Here is a 20,074-nt window from a genome sequence, read left to right on the forward strand (position 1 = left end):
CCAGAGAGGGGAAAGGACACGCCCAAGACCACACAGCAATTCAAGCCCCAAGCTGGGATCCCATTCGGGACAACAGTTGACTTTTGAACGATACGGGGGTTAATTTGGGTGTAATTTACAGCTGGCCCTCCACATCCTTGGTTCCTCCAGCAACCGCGGACCCTGGAGTACTGTGGTGTTCACTACTGAAAAGCATCCGTGTGTAAGTGGGCCCACACGGTTCAAACCTGCATTGTTCCAGGGTTAGGCGTGTTTGCTTTCCCGTGATCCTACTCTCTGCTGACACAGAGACAGACGTAGCATGTGGCGGGCCACGGAGGAAGTGCTGGGGTTGGGGTCCCGGTGCTGGTAAGTGGCCAGGGGAGGCTGCTGGGGAGGAAGGTCGTGCCCAGTGGGTATCAGCCAGGCAAAGGGAATGGGTGCCACTGTCGGGGAGGGACCCCAGCCTCCCAAAGGCCTGGGAGGGCACAGAGCATCCAGAGCAGGCTGGCAGTGGGGGGGACATGCTGGAATGGGAGCGGCTTTCCCCACCTGAGAGCTGCCCTGCCACGGCCCGAGGTGGGGCGAGCTCGGTGTGTCCCGGAAAATGCCAGCCCCATGGGCCTGGAGCGGGCAGAGGAAGGGGTGGGGGCCGGGGCTGTGGGGAGGGCGCGTCACTCACACTTGCGCAGCTCCAGGCTCTTGGTCGGGCAGGCCAGGTGTTGGCCGGGGGCGTTCTGGGTCCTCTGCAGACAGGCCAGCATGGCTGAGCTGGGGGCCCGTGGCGGGGCACGCTCTGCGGCAGGGTCCCTGTGAGGAGGGGAGAGGAGGTGCTGGTCACACAGGCCACCCCAGGTCTGCCTCCAAACTCCCCGCCTGGCCCGACTCGGTGTGTGGGTCACCCCTGCTCCGAGGGGCTTCCCAGACGCCCCCAGGTGCACTCTGACCCTCGCCCACTCCATGCCCTCTCAGCAGTTCCCCTCCACGTTCCTCTGGGTGGCATGGGCTCCATTCGCTCGCGACCACCTGCCAGCAAATCTGTACCAACCCCCCTCCCTCCTCCTTCCCGCTCCCCACCTTCAGCCCTGAGCTCATGAAGGGCACAGACCCCCCATCTGTAGGGTCATCTCGGGAAGCTACATGGAGGGGAGGGGTGTCCGGGAACTGCCCATGACACACGGGGTTCCCACCATTGAAGTGTTGGTCTCCCCCCACCACCCCAGTCTGGAGACGTCTCACAGTGCCCTTGGAGGGGTGAGATGTCCAGGGTGAGATGTCCAGGGTGGGGCCCCCACGAGAACCGAGACCAGGCTGAAAGGCCACCAGGCCCCCTGACCAAGTCCCCGAGCCCAAACAGAAAAGGCAAGGCCCACCCAGGGCAGCTGAGACGTGGCTCCAGACAGCTCCATGTGGGCTCACTCACCCAGATTCACGCAGAAGTGAGCATTTTTATCTACACAAAACCTCACTTTCCCTGAGAACCCAGAGCCTCTGAGGGGCACGATGACATGGGCAGGGCCTTCCCTGGAAGGATGGGGAGAGGGCAGGACGTTTCCTGCCAGGGAAAGGCGGGTCCAGGTATGGGCTCAACCCCGGACACTGCTGAGGGCCACCCAGCCCGGGTGCCCCATCCCCACCCCCACCAAGGCCCGAGCTGCCAAGCGGGGCGGCTGGTTTTAAAAAAGAAGAAAGCGGAGGGGAGGGTGTGTTGAAGGGGAAGAAAGGGAAGTTATTTAATACTAAACAGGTGTCTGGAGCCCTAAATTCTGCCGCTTTCTTCTAATAATGAAGTATTCATGAGGAAAAGCCTTTTTTCACTACTTTCTTAAGATACTAATTTCACAACAAGCTCCTTGTTGCCGAGCAATTATTCCAATCTTGTGTTTCCCCGAGACGGCTGCAGCCCCCGTCTGTCCTGGACTCTCGGTGAATGAAAGACAATCACGCACCCACCTTTCATTATGTTCTATTTTACTTTCAGCAAAGGTGCCCTGAAAGAGATGATTTACTCTGAAAGGGACTTTTATTCAGTTTCAAAACCAATTTTCTCCTATTACTGTCTCAGAAAAAAAAAAGAGAGGGAGAGAGATGGGGGTGGGTGGGGGAGGGCCGGGGGGTCTAATGCCTCCCCTCCCCAGCCCCCCAGTCACCAGCCTTAACGCAGCGACGCGATAAAAGCTTCAGTATCCGCTTCCTGGCTTTGATTTCTGGTAATTTTAAAATATGCCATTACAATCAGGCAGAAATTACACAGTTGAAGAAGGGAATGAAGTGGGGCTTACTGCAGGGACGAAAGCCCTTGACTGCAGAAGGAGGCGCCACTCCCCGGGGACTCGGGACCTGAGCGAGCCGGCAGCAGGCCGTGCTGGGGGCCCTTGGGGACACACCACACTCCTGAGGGCAGCCAGGCCCCCTCGGACACGCCACCCGCCGTGCTGGGCAGCTGCACATACCCGGAGGCGCTCGCCACATCCATTTTCCTGCAGGTGGGCACACCCCGACGCACCCTTGCCCACCCCAAATGACATGCCCCTCCGGCACACACGTGCTGTCCATGGAAACACAGACACCATCGTGTGCCCGCCTGGAAGGTAAGAGGCCTGGGGGCACCCTGGCAGCCTGGCCTCAGGTCTCCCCTTTAGCCCAGAGCGCCGGCCCCATCTCGCTGCTCTGACGGAGACTTAGGGGGACAGAGGGGAGAGGCCAGCTGGCCTCAGGGCCCCAGCAAGCCCTCTCTGTCCAAAGACGAAACCCAAAGAGAGACGGTGCCCTCCCTGGGGCACTCAGCAGCCAGGGGCTGGGTGAGCCTAGCCCCTCTCCAGTGCTCCCCCTTCCCCAGGGGTCAAGCACCTTAGCCTGCTTTTCAGTGGAAAAGGGCAAGCCAGGGGCTGCAGTACTTATTGGGTGAGGGGTAGGCCGCCTATTCTGGGGCCTCCCCAGCCTCTCTCAGACTCCCCTGGTGGTTCAGACAGTCAAGAATCTGCCTACAATGTGGGAGACCCGGGGTTCGATCCCTGGGTAGGGAAGATCCTCTGGAGAAGGGAACGGCTGCCCACTACTGCAGGATTCTCACCTGGCGAATCCCGTGGACAAAGAAGCCTGGTGGGATACATACAGTTCATGGGGTCACAAAGATCGGACATGACGGAGCAACTAACACCAGACCCCAGCAAATGCCCTCCCCATGAGGCTCTGATTTCAGCGTGCTCAGACGTGCATGCCCAGGCAGTTCTGGGGGCTGTGAGAGACCACGAGGCCTAGCTCAGGGGCCACAGAGGATTCCCCAGGGGAGACGGAGTCTACGGGAAGGCCTCAGCTCAGCTTTCCTGGTGCAGCCGCCTGGTTCAGTCTGTCCCGTGCCCGTGGAGGACCAGCCGTCTGAGTGCCTGGCTGCACGTGAAGAAGAGGGATTTCTTCCCGGGCCCCCAGGAACCCGGTGCCCTGCTGCCGGGGCAGGTGGGGGGCGGAGTCTGGTGAGGGAGGCCAGAGGACAGTCTGGTATCACCCCCATTATCTATCGCTTCCCAGGTGGCTCAGCGGTAAAGAACCCGCCTGCCAATGAAGGAGACATAGGAGACGCGGGTTCGATCCCTGGGTCGGAAAGATCCCCTGGAGAAGGGGATCCCACTGCAGTATTCTCGCCTGGAGAATCCCATGGACAGAGGAGCCTGGTGGGCTATGGTCCACGGGGTCGCAAAGAGTCGCACGTGACTGAAGCGACAGCACACGCACACACATTATCTGCAAACAAGACAAAACAACCTTCTTCTTTAGAAGTCCCTAAAACTTCTCTCTGGTGCCAGAAGAGAGCCTAACCCTCTTTACCTGGCCCTCAAGGCCACTAGGACCTGCCCCCCTACCCTCTGCCATCTCTCTTTGCTCCCTCCAGCCCACTAGCCCCCAAACCTTTGCGGGTGCTGGTCTGTCCACTTACAGGACTGCCACCTGATCCCTTGTAACTCAGACTCGGGCTCCCCTCCTCTGGGCACCCCCGCTCATGACCCTAATCACACAGAGCTGTAATTGCGGATTTTCGTGTTTGTCTCTCTCCACTGGACTGTTGAGTTTCTCAGGGGCAAGAACCGTGTCTTATTTGTCTCTTTCTTCCCAATGCCTGGCAGAGAGCAATCGCTTAATAAACAGGTGTTGAATGACTGGCTGAATCCATGAATTTAGTTACTGTCAGATGAAGTGATGGGGGGCCCAGAGAAGCCAAGTGTCCTGGAAAAGGTCACACAGCAAACCGGAGACAGGACTGCAGCAGGTGCCTAGGACAGTCATGATCTTTCTGTGACCTCCCCCTCTCTGCTTGGCATCACCCCGTCTGCAGAAAGCCAGCCACCCAGAGCCCCGACCATGACTCATGACTACTCCCTCAGCCAGGGACCATCCTGGGAGAGCTGCTCGTTTTGAAAGCCTATCTGCAAATTGGGCTGTTTAGAAGCCCAAGGTCTTTTGTGACTTTAATAACATAAAAGTGTGGGCGGGGGGAGAGGGGGAAGCCTCAATGATTAGACTGATTTGGCTACCGTCCCTGACGAGGGGGCTGATAAGACGCCTTATCTCAGAGGCATCCCTAGGAAAAGGTCCCCTCCACTGGATAATGCCCCCAGCTGTCGATATGCCCTTTCATAGCTGAGGATTTAGATAAAGGAAATGTGACAGGGGAGGGGAAAGAAAGGAAGGAACTTCCCGAGTCCGAGGAGGAATTGAGTCTGCTGCTCGCCTCGGCAGAACAATGCACAGCAGACGGATGTCTAAAGGCTGCCTTTATATTTATTAAAGAACAGGGAATTGGGGCCTTTGGCCCTGCCCGCCTTTTGTCATCCCTTCCAGCCTGTCTGGCTGCAGGGGGTGTTGGGGAGCCACCCCTCCCCATGCTGCCAGTGGGAACAGGGAGCTTGAAAATGACAGTACACATGCTGGTGCTAATAATAGCAGCGTGCATTTACGGAAAGCTCCCTCCGGGCCACGCCCCACACTCATCCAGTCTGTTACACCTCACCGCGTCCTCCTCCGAGCAGCCCCCCGGTGGCTTCTATCTCTAGGCCCATTTCACAGATAAGGAACCCGGTCACAGAGAGGGGACGCCATCTGCCCCAGGTCACACAGCTTTCAGGTGGCAGAGCCTGAGGGCGTCAACCCCAGCCAAGGCCTGCCCCCTCGGGCCTGCAGCCTTGGCTCCACGTCGGGGGCTGGGGTCAACCCCCATCTCTCAGGCAGCTGGGCAGGAAGGAGCAGAAGCAAAGTCGTGCTTCTCCCCAGTCTCTGGTTCCTCTCCAGGAGGCTCTAGGATCACAGAGAGAGAGATGAAAGGCAGGGAAGGAGGCAGAGAGGGCCCCCAGGAGGCCACTTATTCATCCCATGAACATTCACAGAGGGCAGTCTGAGAGGCCCACGTGGGCAGAGCAATCCTGAGATGGTGAGAGCAAGGCCCTGCCTCCAGGAGGGAACCGTTCTGAGGTGGCCGTCGTTTACCCAGCCATTCATTCATTCGTTCAGGCAACAAACACTCCTGGAGCATCTTTTAGGGGCCAGCCCCATGCCACGTGCTGAGAGGATGGATATCTGTGAGGACATCCTGCCAAGATAGAATATCCAACCAGACTGCATGCTCCCAAGGCTGGACTGCTTGAAGTAGAATTCCCTGGCCTCTCCCCTTGGCCTCTGATATTTCCCTGAAGAGGCAGGTGTGCAGAACTCTCCTCCAGGCATCCTGTAGGTCAGAGTCTGCCTTGGCCATGCCAGCTGGGGTGGCCCTGAGCAGGTGGGAGGCAGGGACACACTTCCACAGCAGGAGGAGGCTGTGACCCCGTGAAGGTCCGCTCTCAGCCTTCCCTCCTCCTGGGAGCTGCCTGGGAGGGCAGCTGAGAGGAGGTCAGGCCAGGCCGTCCCAGCGTCCAGTGGGACTAGGAGTTCAGAGTAAAGGGCCAGACCCGGAGGCCTTAGGATGGCACCTGCCAGGCAGGGGCCAAGCCCCAGGCTTCTGACTGGCTGAGTGGCCCTTAAGTCACAGTGCTTCTCTGAGTTTCAGTTTCCCTTGTAGAATCCTGATGGGGAGTGGCCCAGCCGATTGGGGGGAGGCCCTTCAAACCTGGTGACGAGGCAATATTACTGTGTGGTTTTCCAACACAATCCAGGACACTAGCTGTGTGCAAGACACAGGGCTGAGTCCACATCCAGCAGGGTTTAGATGCAGTCTAAGGGGTTTTAGATGCAGTTGAGAGGGCCGAGACAGGAGGCTGGCAAAACCCAGGATGTTAAGTGCCGAGTGGACAGTCAGGACTCCAAGTTCCCTAATAACAGGTGAAGGAGATGCCTACTATTCCCCAGGCCTCATGACCTTCACTCAGAGCGGGCAGGAGTGCCCCTGCCCACCCCCACCCCCCAATTCTCACCTCCAACCCCTGCACTGCACTTGAAGCCTTGCTCTCCATCACCCTTTCTCGGCCCCCGGCCCAGCCCCATCCGCCAGGAAGAATTTGAAGTCGATGCAGGAGGACCAGGATCTGGGAGGGGCGATGAGCACTGGACTGTGAGCTACAGAGAGCTGGGCTGAAGCCTGACTGTGAGGCCTTAGAGGCTCCCTTCTCTGGACGGGTTCCTACCACCATGAGCCGAGCAGGGCCAGCACAAAGCCTCAGAAAGCTCAATGCCCCCCTATACCGGAAGGGGCAGGATCTGCCTGACCTCGACCAGGACAGAACCCTCACGCAAGAGCGCCACAAGGGTGCCACGGCCCCTCCCTATGACAGGCGGATCCACTGTCTGTCTGTCTTGTGCTCCTCTGTGTCTATCTCTGCTGCTTGCTCTCTCTGCCCCGCTATCCTGGCGCTTCCCTTCTTCCTTGCTGTCTCCTTTCTCACTCCTTTCCTGACCCCACTCTCCCCTGCCCCTTCCCCATCCAACCCCCCCAACTCTCTCTGCAAGGCAGCCAGAGTATTAGCCAACCCCACCCCTTCCTACCGCTCCCTCCCCCATTCCCGTTCCAAGCCCCGAGCCCGAGGCCTTCCAGGGGACCCTGTTAATAATTAAATGTTAATCTAAAAAGCAATTTGAGCTGTGGCTAGGCAGATCTGGTTAGAGATTACATTAGCATGGAGGAGGCGAGGGTAATTTTCTTTAACCCCTCTCCTGATCTCTCAAGCCCAGGAATCTTCAAGTCACACTGGCACTGCTGATTAAATGGGAGCAGGGCTTGGCTGTGGATAAGAGGCCTGTGAAAAGTGATTATTTCCCACTGCCGTTTGGGCTGCAGCAGCACCAGAAAGGGGATTTTCACTCTTTTTAAGGTTGGGGGAGGGGGAGGGCTCTGGCCCCTTCAAGAGGAGGTCTCATCCACGGCCAGGATTACCGCTACATCCATCCCCGCCCCACACAGACCAGAGGTTTCTCTAAAATGCTAATATGGCCACAGAATATGACCTGGCTCCTTCTGTTCCCAGGACAGAGATGCTAGCCTCCTGCTTAGGGGTTGGCACCCCTCCATTTCATCCTCACAGTTCCGAGCACCTTGTCTGGGCCCCACCCTGGGTGGCAGGGCACTGGAGCCACTGATGTTGGTGGCTCAGGGCTGCAGGGGATGCCAAAGAGAGAATCATCAATCAAAAATTCGGGTTGGTGGACAGCGGAGTCCAGAGGCCGGCATCCCTCAAGACATGCCTCTCACCTCCACACCTGCAGGCCTTAGCCCATGATGTCCCTTCTGCTTGAAGCCCTTGAAGTTCTACTTGGCATTCAACTGAAGCCCAGGTTGCTCAAAGGCTTTTCAGAGCCATAAAGATGCCCCATAAATGTTTGATGAATAATTGGAGTGTCCTAAATGGCTGTGCCTGATCCCTCCTCCATGGGTGCATGGAGCCTGCACATAGCAGGCCTTCAGGAAACCGTCTCATGAAGGAAAGATGGGCTAGCCCAGGGAGCTAGGGCTAGGCAGGGCTCAGGAAGTAGCCAAATGGGACGCAGAGCTGAGAACTGGGGTGGGCTGCCGGCCCTTCAGCACCACGGCCAGCTCCCAATGCAGACACCTGGGAGAAAGGGCCCAGGCAAAGCCTGGGAGCCTAACTTCAGTTGCCACAGGAACTACCTTGCCTTAACTGGCCAGGGGAACACTCCAACCTTTACAAATGATGACTTGACAAATTCAGTACCTACTATGTGCCAGGTCTTGGGCTAGATGCTGAGGCAGATGCCAGGAGAGGTGTGTGTGTGTCCGAAGGGCAATTACAAGGCAGGGATACAAGTGTACCCTTGATGGAGCCAATCTACCTGGCCTGGGGGGTAGGCCAGGGACAAGGGGCAGCACCACTCCCTCATAAGGAGGGTGACTGTATTGTGTCCCAAGTTTCAGAGCCAGATGCCTGAGCTTTGTTCCTTAACTAAATCCCAGCTTTATCTATTATAAGTCTTCGGTAGCTCAGTCGTGTCCGACTCTGTGACCCCATGAACTGCAGCACGCCAGGCTTCCCTGTCCATCACCAACTCCCGGAGCTTGCTCAAACTCATGTCCATTGAGTCGGTGATGCTATCCTACCATCTCATCCTCTGTCATCCTCTTCTCCCACCTTCAATCTTTCCCAGCATCAGGGTCTTTTCCAATGAGTCCGTTCTTCGCATCTGTTAAGTCTAGCCTTGGGAAAATGCTTCCATCTCTCTGAGCCTCAGTTCAGTACACTCAGTCGTGTCTGACTCTTTGTGACCCCATGAACTGCACCACACCAGGCTTCCCTGTCCATTACCAACTCCCAGAGTTTACTCAAACTCATGTCCATTGAATCAGTGATGCCATCCAACCATCTTATCCTCTATCATCCCCTTCTCCTCCTGCCTTCAATCTTTCCCAGCATCAGGGTCTTTTCAAATGAGTCAGTTCTTTGCATCAGGTAGCTAAAGTATTGAAGCCTCAGTTACCTTGTCTGAAAAAGGGGTTAACCCCTTACCATAGCTTAGTACAAATAAAGTGCTAGGGTCACAGTAGTAACTCCCTAAGTTACTAGTACATTTGTGATTATTACCAACAGGGTAAGAAAGGGCCAAGTGAAGGCAAGGAGAGGAGGTCTCAAGTGGAGAATCACACAGGCAAGCGTGTGGAGACTTGAGAGAACCGGTGAGTACAGAAAACCTGAAGCAGCTTTGGGTTGCTGGGAAGACCAGGAGCATCCCATCTGTGCCCAGCCAGGCAGGTCACCCAGACTTCAAGGTGGGGAGAGCCATTTTCTGTGGACAGGTGCTGGGTCAGGGCAGGGAGAAGCTAAGAGTGGGTGCTAGGTGTATGGGTAGTGGCAGTTTCACAAAAGCTTGAGAGTCACAGCCCGCCCCCTCCCCAATGATGGGATGGGCTGGGCTCTCACTGCCACCAGCCACAAGCCTGGCTGGTCTTCTCCCAGAGCCCCCCACCACAGTAAGTGAAGGGCATGCTCATTATCATGCAAATGAACCTCCAGGAAGCCTAAGCAGGGAGAACAAAGACCCCAAACCTCAGAAGTCCCTACCCAACTTTTCTGAGAGCACTCTTCTCTGACAGCCAGATCCCAAGCAGGGTAAGTCAGGGGCAGGGTCCGAACCTACAAGTCATTTGTTTCTCTCCTAGCTCTGGCTTTGGCTCTTTAAAGGCAAATGGCAGTCGCCTTCCAACAAAGGGGTGGGGTCTGCAGCTGGGACTCAATACCCAATGTCATCAGTGCTATGATGCTATCATGGGGGCTGGGGGAACACAGCAGAAAGGCCCCAACCCAGTATTTTGGGGGGTGGAGTTCGTGGAACCTTCCGGGAGGAGCAACAGGTTACCAGATGACTCTAGGGATAATGGGTCTGGAAGGATGAAGACCCAGTGCAGAGCCAAGATTGGCTGGGTGTGCCCCGCCGTCCTCCCCTTGCTCCAAGGCCCTGCATCCATAGTTCAGGGTTAACCCAGCAACAGGGAAGGAGAAAATCTAATACTCTGAGCAGTAATAGGAGCTTGTTTTTATTTTTAGTGTTCCCTATGGGCTCAGCACTTTACAGACATCACCTCATTTAGCCCACCCCAGGCCCAAGAGCAAGAGAGAGCCGACTATGTTGGTGCGTGGTCTGGGTACCCATAAGCGGCCTGAGCAGGGGGAGGGGCTGGAAGAGGTAGGCCTGGGGAGGGGGGCATTTGGATTAGACCCTGGGGGGAGGGGAAGAATGGAGGAAGGTGGCCCCCCCACCCCCAGCAGGAAGGGCCAGGAGTGCTTAGCGGAGAAGAGCCTAGATGGGGGTGGGGCAGAGCGGCTGGTAGGGAGTAAAACGTGGGCGGTGAGGGCTAGTCTTTAAGCCAAGGATCAACAGATGCTTCTGGGGGTCAGGCTGGGGCAGAAATGCGTACAGCCTTCCAGAGAGGGGTGGGGAAACAGGACAGGGCACTTGGGCACAGACGTAAATGTACTACCCCCTGAGTGGCAAATCCCACCCCTGTGTGGGCCAGGTCTCCCATTCCGGCCTTGCTCTGAGGGAGGCTGGGCATGCGGTGTCCCCAAGCCCCGCCCAGATCGGGGAGCTCCTTCCATGTCCACAGGAAGGGCACCTGGATTTTCATGCTGGGGTGCAGGGGCCAGACCACCTGGGTTCCAGCCCCAGCTGTGCCACAGTGCCGCCCCCCCTACCTTGGGGACTCTGATATTTCCTCTTTGTGCTTCTCCTGTATTCATAATTTTTCTATAGGCCATGATTTATGTTTTTTTAAAAATAACTTTTCAGGGACTTCCCTGGTGGTCCAGTGGCTAAGACCCTGTGCTCCCAAATGCAGGAGGCCGGGGTTCAATCCCTGGTCAAGGAACTAGAACCCACATGCCGCAACTAAGACCTGGCACAGCAAAATAAATATTTTTTAAAAAAGGAAAATTTTCGAAAGGGATTTCAACCACTGACCACCTGGAGACAAAGCTGGGGTGCTCTGTAAAGTCACAGACTCGACAGGGAGCAGCTGCTCAGGGAGCCAGTGGCCATGGAAGGTAGAGGTGGTGGGGTGGGGGAGAGGCAGGAGGAGAGAAAGGCCTGGAAGCTTTGAAATCCAGGAGTGCAGGGACGGACAGACGGACACAGTAAACTTTAGCATAGGGAAGCAGGGAAGCATATCTGGTCCAGCCAACCTTCCAGCAGGTCCTGTCAATGACTCTTCTGTAAGAAGCCACCCTGGTGGCCCCGTGGTAAAAGAATCAGCCTGGCAATGGAGGAGACATGGGTTCTATCCCTGATCCAGGAAGATCCCACATGCCGTGGAGTGGCTAAGCCAGGGAGCCACAGCCACTGAAGCCCATGCACCCTAGAGCCCGTGCTCTGCAACAAGAGACGCCACCACGATGAGAAGCCTGCCCACGGCAAATAGAGACAAGCCCGTGCAGCGATGAAGACCCAGCGCAGACAAAAGTAAATAAAACTATGAACAAAAACAAACAGAAGCTCCTCTCCCACAGTGTGGCCTATGACCTCCAGGCCGCCCCTCAGGCCACGCTACACCTTGCAGGGAGGGGCCAGACTCAGCCTTCCGGTAGACATCACCGCCTTTCCCACTCAGAACTCCCCCACTGGCCTCAAGGCATCTTTGACAGTATCCTCTGAGGCCCTGTGTGAACCCCTTCCCCACTCCCTAGCCACTGTCCCTCTCTGCTGGCTCACCTGTTCCTCTAAGAAGCCAACCTGGGTCTCATCCCAGGACCCTTGCAATCACCATTTTGTTTCTATGTAAATACTCTAGAGCAGCCGTCCCCAACCTTTTTGGGACCAGGGTCCAGTGTCATGGGAGAATCTTTCCAAGGACCATGGGGGTGGGGGATGGTTTGGGGGGTGATTCAAGCACATTACATTTATTGCACACTTTATTTCTAATCTAATGCTGCCGCTGATCTGACAGGGGGTACCGATCTGTGGCCTGGAGGTTGGGACCCCTCTTCCAGATCCAAGGCTCTCCAATAGAAATATAATGTCATTATAAACTCCAGTACCCACAGGGGGAATTATGTTCAATAATATATTGTCTTTAATTCAATATATCCAAAACAGTATCACTTCAACATATATATAATCAACATTCAGAACTGACTAATGAGATATTTTATTTTATTTTTTTTTGGTAACATGTCTTTGAAATCTGGGGGAAGATTTCACATGTAGAGTTCAGCTGGGGTGGCACTCGCTGGACCAGCTCCAACCCCTCATTCACACCTCAACTCAAATGTCACCTCCTCCAAGAGGCCCTCCTTGACCACTCCGTCTAAGCTGGCAGCCTTCTGGCCCCGCCACTATCCTGTCACCGCTGTGGGTCTTTCCCTGCCATGAAAACTCTGAAATGTTCTTATTGATGAATACTTTAACATCTGTCTCCCCTACTGGTGCACAGGCTCTGCCGGGTTTGCACTCGGGGGCACAGGGTAGGTGCTCAGGGTAAGCAGGTGGCAGCAGGAAAGGCTCAGCCTGGGGCCCTCATCCCCCTCAGTTCAGTTCAGTCGCTCAGTCGTGTCCGACTCTTTGCGACCCTATGAATCACAGCACACCAGGCCTCCCTGTCCATCACCAACTCCTGGAGTTCACTCAAACTCATGTCCATCGAGTCGGTGATGCCATCCAGCCATCTCATTCTCTGTCGTCCCCATCTCCTCCCACCCCCAATCCCTCCCAGCATCAGACTCTTTTCCAGTGAGTCAACTCATCTCATGAGGTGGCCAAAGTATTGGAGTTTCAGCTTTAGCATCAGTCCTTCCAATGAACACCCAGGATTGATCTCCTTGCAGTCCAAGGGACTCTCAAGAGTCTTCTCCAGCACCACAGTTCAAAAGCATCAATTCTTCGGCGATCAGCTTTCTTCACAGTCCAACTCTCATATCCATACATGACCACGGGAAAAACCATAGCCTTGACTAGACGGACCTTGGTTGGCAAAGTAATGTCTCTGCTTTTTAATATGCTATCTAGGTTGGTCATAACTTTCCTTCCAAGGAGTAAGCGTCTTTTAATTTCCTGGCTGCAATCAGCATCCGCAGTGATTTTGGAGCCCCAAAAAATAAAGTCTGACACTGTTTCCACTGTTTCCCCATCTACTACCTCATTGCAAATCCGACCCTCGGTGATGAGAGGCAGAGGCTTGTGTGTGTACGCACATGTTGTGTGTATGTGGGGACATGAACATACACACACACACACACATAAAGCCCCTCCCCGCCTCCCCGGCTTCTGAAAAGCAGGCCCAGAAGATGGGCCTCCTTTCAAAATCAGCCCGGCGCAGAAAAACGGCTGTGACAGCACAAAGCCGAGATTGAATCAGCGACGGGGCTGATTGCCTGGTGACGGTTACAAATGATCTGATGTGGAAAAGACGGGATCAGATGTGTGCAGAACAACGGCTGCTCCGAGCACCCCCAGCACCAGACAATGGGCTGCTGGGCGGGTGGGCGGCTCCAGAAGCCGGGGGCCGGAACGTGCCGATCGGTGCGGGGCCCAGGACCGCCAAGGCCTTGTCTGTGTACCCGCTCCCATGAGCCCGGTTGGACTGGGACGGCCATTCACGCCATGCAAAGTCAGGCTCTCCCCACGGGCCTTAAACTCCAGTGTGAGACCAAGTCCCCAGCTCGGGGCAGCTGGGTGACAGTCAAGCTTCTCTTCATCAGACTCATTTCCAAATGACAAAATGACTAAAAGAGGGATGTTACTTCCCTCGTGGGGAAGGAAAAAACTTTTCCACTTCTTGAACCCCACTTGCTCCAGGCTCCTGCTCTTAGGGTCAAGGGCTATGCCCACTGCCATATACAGATGCGGAACTAGCTTCCACCAACCCCCAAGGGGTGGGGCGGGGGTCTGAACCTCCAAATGTGTGATACCCTGGCTCTCACCCACCTTGTACTGAATGTCACCCTACCATGACCCTCTCCACAGCCCCCTATGAGGAAGCTGGGTCCAGAGAGACTGCCTGGCTTGCCCAGAGGTGCACAGCAGGGAGGTGGCCAAGCCTAGGGACTCACACACCCATTTCTAGTCCACTCTGAGGCCAGCCACATGGCAGATGGTCAACAAGTCCGCACTGAACAGACAGATCATACTCTGCAGCCCTTCTTTCCTGACTACTCTCTGCAGACCCAGGGCTCACGGCTCCCCCAGCTCCTCTCCAGTTGTCTGCTCTGGCCCCGGGAGTCTCCGCCACCATCATTCCACTGCAGAGTTTACCGCTTCCGTCTAACAGACCCCTCCACACATTTGGAATGCCCGGGCCCCCACAGAGCCAAGCCGGTGGTCGTTGGTGCAGGTGACTGAGCAGAGAATTGGCTGGAGACCACGCCGGCCTCGTCCCAGGGACGAGGTGCAAGGGCTGGGAAGGCTCTGGATGGAGGGGAAGGCTGCTTCCTCCAGCAGCCACGATGTGCCAGAGCCACGCCCCATCCTGAGAGGTGCAGGCGCAGCCATGCCTCCCGTTCTCCCAGGGGGACAGAAGACGAGGGTTCCTCTGAGGACACGTGGCAGGGTCGGGGCATGAAGCCTGGTGATGGGACCAAGGGAGGGCTGGGATTCCAAGTGGCACTGGCCATCCCCGGGGTGGGCACTAGGTCACTGCCCCCCCGGGAGGGGGAACCCTGGCCCTGAGTGGTGGGAATGACTGGAGGCCAAAGCTGATGCCAGAGGGGCCATCCTGAGGCCAATGGAGTTAACCCTCTGCCACCAGCACCACCAGGACAGTGCCCTGCTGGTCCCCACTCTCCAGACCTGTGAGAAACGTCCCTCTTCAGCTCCAGACCAGCAGCATCCAGGAAGGACCAAACAGCACGGTGTCTAAAGCACGACCCAGAACTGCTGTTTGAATCCCAGCTCTGCCACTTACCAGGAGGGCTCTCCTGAATCTCACAGGGTCCCTTGGGGTCTCAGTTTCTCCATCTGTAAAATGGGGCTAGAAACCTCCGCTTCCTCATCCCGTCGTGGTGAGGACCGAGTTGCGTGATGTGTGGATCATCAGTGTGGTCACTCACTCAGGGGCAGTGGTAACTCTGATGCCCACTCAGCAACTTCAAATATGCCACCCACTGGGAGTCCACTGTGTGGCAAAGTCCTCCCCCAGCTCTCACAGTTATGGACCAGAGACGACTGCAAGGGGCTTGGAGAGGGGAAGGGGTCTGTCTGCAGTCTTGCAGGGCAGGGGGAGGGGGCTGGGAGACATCCGCAGCTGTGGTCTGGGGACCCCGGGGCTCCTAGATCTTAAACCCCAAGTCCTTCCAGCGCTGTTTCTCCGTCAGCTCCCACGGACAAGTGCTCGGTGTGTGCAGGTCGGGGGTGAGGGGACTAAATCTCCCACTGACTGAAACTGCCTGAGCAGAATCAGAAACAGAAGCAGCAGTCAGGCACGTGCCCAGCAACGCCATCCCCGGATCAGACGGAGCCTCGAGGGAACCCAGACAAGAGAGGTCGTTTCCCAGGACGACTGAGCACCCTTGACTGTGGGCTCTGGGGGGTGCAGCGCCTGGCTCGGAGCCCGGAAGCACCCAACCGGGGCTCCTCTCAAGAGCCACCTGAATGGTGTGGGGCCAGGAGGGGACCCTACCCCATGGGCAGATGCCAGAGGTAGGACTCTGCAGGCATTCACTCACTGAATCTCCTCATCTCCTTGAGGAAGGGACTATTATCATCCCAATCTTCCAGGAGGGGAAACTGAGGCACAGAGCGGAAAAGCCCCTTGGCCAAAGCCATCCAGCAAGAGACTGATGGATCAGGGAATTCGAACTCACATCCATTTGGCTCTGCCATCCTGACCACCACACACACAGCCCTCGGCACGAGCAAGCACACAGGGGAAAACGCACACAGGCTGGAGGGGCGGGAGGGTGGGGCCTCGAAGGCCGGCAGGCTGAGGCGACTGCCACATGATTCGCAGACAGGAGGAAGCCACAGAGGAGGTGTGGTGGTTACAGCAAGGGCGCCACGGCTGATCGATCTAGGCCCAAATCCCAGCTCTTCCACTCGCCAGCTGTGCAGCCTTGGGCAGGTCAGCGAACCTCTCTGTTTCAGTCTCCCCATCTGAAGACCGGGCTTCAAGTCCCCTGAGGCTGAAGTTTGGCATACACTGAATTTCACTTGTTTATTAAATTGGGGAAAAAAAAAATGTAGACAGCGAAAGCTGGAGGACTTAGTGCCCAACCAGGTTTGGGGACAATCAAGTTGCCAGGCCAAGGGCACACGTTGGCCCCGGACAGTGGGCCCGGCCTGGCCCAGTTCAGCCTGGCCAGGTGGGTGCTGGGCCTGGGGAGGGGCAGCATCTCCCAGTCTCGCTGGGGCATGCGCCAGCATGTGTGTGCACGGCTGTGTGTGTTGCTGCAGCAGCTTCTATGCAAACATGTTAATTTGTTTTCATTTTGTGTTTTTTTTCCCTCGCAGGATAATTGGGTGAGTTTGAAGTCTTGGCGAGGCTGCTGATTATAGCTATTTGGGTGGTGCCCTCGTGGGGCTGGGGCCCTGCCTCCTGCCTCTGGCGGTGAAGGCGGCGGCTGGGGATGCCTTCGGGGGTGCGTGGAGCTGCTGCTGGATTCTGAGGGGCTCTTGTTGGGCAGGGGTGTGGATAAGGAGGGCAGGACACCCTGGGACCCCCATCGTCCCCCCCAACCCCGACGACGACATATCGCTGAAGGGTGTAAATGCCGCCCACAAACATCTTTTTCTTTGCGCTGTTGGCTGCAGTAAAAAGAAACTGTGATGTGGTTGCCAATATTGAAAAGAAGAACTAAAATTCCACCCAAAATTCCCAACGTCTGGTTTCTTTTGAAAACTAACTAGAACTGGCAGCTCTGGAGCCCACATTCCCACAAGACCCAGTGTCAGCTGCTTTGCTCACTGTGTCGCCTGGCTGGCCCCTGTGGGCGCTGGAGTTTTCCACCCGGTGCGAGGGGTGGGGAGGGCACCGGGTTTGGGGTCAGATGGTCCAAGGCTGCAACAGAGGCTCCGCCCACAGACAGTGTGTGACCTCAGCCCGCACCTGACTTCTGGAGCCTGGAGCCTCCAGTCTCATCCGTAAACTCCCCAACCTCCCCGCCTCCCTGGGGAGGATTAAACCGAGGTGGCCGAGCTTTGGGGAGGAAGCGTTGTAAGGGCTCAGGAGTGTTCACTCCCCTGGGTGGAGTGAGCCCTGCCTGATCCGCAGGCGTCCTGCACTTGACCCCAGCCTCAGAAACACAGCCTGTCACCCATCTGTTTGTATCTGTTTCTGCCACAAGGCCAGGCAGGGGCCCGGAGTCTGACGGCCAGGGCTGCATCTTTGTTTAGATTTCACTGAAGACCAACGACGCTCCATACTGTGGATCAAGAGTGGGGAGAAAGGTTCGGGGCTCTGGCATTGGTGAGTCGGGTATGGGGCCCAGGGGAGGGACTCGAAGCCCCTCTAGGGGAGAGGAGAGTTGGAGTCACTCAAGCAGAGAAGGCGCGTGATTGCCCACATGAACGTGGGGTGGGGAAGGTGCTCCACGTGGGTGCCCCAGCCTGAGCAAAGGCACAGAGCGGGGTTTGGCCTGGCGGGTGCGAGCTGGTCCCAGGTTCCTGGAATGTGCCACGGGGAGCCACGTGGCCTTTGGGGGCTTCCTGTGGGCGGTTCTGGGCCTCCCACAGGCTGGGCTGACAAACAGGACTTGGTCAGTGGCTGCAGTGGGCACCTGTCCAGCAGGCCGGGGGGAGGCCAGGAAGACAACTAAGAGCTGGGCTTTCTGAGAAGCCACCTTCCCTGTGTTCCTGGGCTCCTTAGGGCCCTGGGACCCTTGACTGGCCACTTCAGAGTGATCTGAGCCTCAGTCTGCTCACCTGCAAAACGAGGCTATGGCAGGGACCCAGTGAGCCAACCCCTGTCACGTGCTTGTGCTCCTAAGAGTTATCCTCACATTCCTGCCACCCACCCACTGCCTTGCCCTCTCACCTCTCCCAGGAGGTGGTGAAGGATGCCCAGAGACCCCGGCCCACCTCTGTGCAGCCTGGTGTGTGCAGGTAACTGAGTTCAGCATGTTAGCTGCCCCCGCCCCGGCCCAGATCCCTGATACTCCCGGGGGTTGATTCTATTTCATTCTCATTTTTAAGCTAAGGGAAGGGAAGCTCAGAGAAGGTTTAATGGGTAGGGCAACCCTCAATAGGTTCCTGGGCTTGGTCTCCACTTAAAGCTACAGCCACTAGCCTAGACCCTGGCCAGGATGGAGGGATGGATGGATGCCTGGTACCCTGTTGCCCAGGCAACAGAGAGAGCCGGCAGCCTTTCTCCGGCCACCCCAGCAACTGAGGCAGCATCTCAAATTGCAGCCCTGGACCCAGGATACACAGGGCAACTCCATGGGAAGAAAAGGCTTTGAAGTTGGCCCAATACTGGCCCCAGGACCAGCTGTGTGACTCAGGCGAGTCGCCTGTCCTGAGCCCCAGTGTCTTCACCTGTAACCTGGGACTACTTCCCGTGACCTGCAGGACTGGTGGACTGTCCAGCCCATTGCTGGCACATACTGGCCCGCGGCAAACTAGGTTAGTGGCTGACCCTGGCTTCTCTAGCAGCCAGGGGTTCCCAGGAAATAAGAGGAAGGCAAATAATGGCGGAAGGAGGTGGCAGGCTCCCCAGCCAGTCCGCTGGGGGTGGCTGCAAGGCCTCTGTGGAGGGCTCAGGCCTCCCCGGTCACACAGGGTGGCAGCTGGCAGCACCCCCTCCCCCACTGAGCTCTGCACAAAGGGGCCTCTATTCCTGCTCTGAACATTTGTCCCTGGCCGGCTGGGCTGCACCGCCCTCGCCCCACTCCCCTGGCTGCTCTGCCTGGCCTGAGTCGGACACAAAGGCCGGCATGTCCCTGCCAAGCCGGTCTGGCCTCAGAAGACCCCATCCACAGAGAGCTCAAAAGGGTGGATTCGTAGAGCTGGCCAGGTCTCCATCCAGGCCACAATGAGGAGGGGTCTAGATAGGAGGAAAATGGCTTTGGAGTAACTGAACCTGAATCTGGCTCCAGCTTCCCCACCTTCTCGCTCTGCAGCCCTAGGTCAGTTTGGTCCTCGGTTTTCTCGTCTGTACAATGGGGTCAATGACGACAACCCACCCACATTCCTAGGGGTGGAGGGTTTGGTTAGTTATGCGAGCCTGGTGTGCACCCAGCACCTCAGAGGCAGATTAGAGGCAATCAGGGGTGGGGGGAGCAGGCAGCCTCCCCCACATAGACCACACCCCTCCTCCACTCTCCTCCCAGCAAGGTCCACATGTGTTGGTGCTGACCCTCTGGCCCATCTGCAGGCATCAGGATAACAGCAGCCACGGCTTATGAAAACACCTACTGTGTGCTGGGACTTTTAGTTCCATTATATCTTTTCGACCCTCCAGCTATTCTGGAAAGGCATACCAGGCTGGGCTCCAGAGGCCAGTGGCCCAGGTCCAGCGGTCCTGGCTGCGAGACTCTGAGCCTCACGCTCCCTGTTGCTAAGCACTGCCTGCCCTCAAGAGGTTCCTGTGATGATGTCATCGACTCAATGGACATGAGTTTGAGTAACTGTGAAAGACAGTGAAGGACAGGGAAGCCTGGCGTGCTGCAGTCCCTGGGGTCACAAAGAGTCGGACACGACTAAACAACAACAACTAAAGGAGAAAAAGCCTGCTTTGGGACGTCCCTGGTGGGCCAGTGTCTAAAACTCTGTGCTCCCAATGCAGAGGGCTCGGGTTCGATCCCTGGACAGGGAACTAGATCCCAGATGCCGCAACTAAAGATGCTACAATGCCACAACTCAGACTCAGAGTAGCCCATCCCAACCCCCTCAAAAAAGCCTGCTTCATGCCTACAGCCCAGAACCTGGCCCCAGCAAGCTGGAAATCCTGGCCTACTGGGCTATGATTCCCAATCAGGTAGGGAAACTGAAGCCCCGTTGGCAAGTGGCTCAGGGCCTGGCATGCTGCGGGCGGGCAATGAACCTTACACCTGACGCCTCATCCTAGGAGGTGGAACTGGGGCTCCCAGACAAAGTCGGGTGGGCACTGAGCCCCTCTTCTCTCCTTGAGGACTTTGTACATCTATTTTAGCAGGCTTTTTTTTTCTTCTTCTTCTTGCTTCACAGTCATTCTCCGCCTGTGGAGGGCAGGGCCGGAGACCCGGGCCTAGAGCCCGACCCATCT

At 56.8% G+C, this 20,074-nt stretch overlaps 1 protein-coding gene across 1 annotated transcript in view; it reads right to left on the reverse strand.

Moving 5' to 3' along the window:
• The window catches only part of FAM222A (family with sequence similarity 222 member A), a 58,543-nt gene that overhangs the window by 27,024 nt on the left and 11,445 nt on the right, over positions 1–20,074 (reverse strand). Inside the window, exon 2 of the mRNA XM_055405374.2 lies at positions 662–789. Within this exon, the coding sequence (XP_055261349.1) occupies positions 662–743 (82 nt within the window). The 5' untranslated portion in view covers positions 744–789. The remainder of the gene's footprint in view (positions 1–661; positions 790–20,074) is intronic.

The sequence above is a fragment of the Moschus berezovskii genome, chromosome 19 (genome assembly GCF_049115385.1).
Source record: "Moschus berezovskii isolate FMDL1 chromosome 19, NW_MosBer_1.0, whole genome shotgun sequence".
NCBI lineage: Eukaryota > Metazoa > Chordata > Mammalia > Artiodactyla > Moschidae > Moschus > Moschus berezovskii.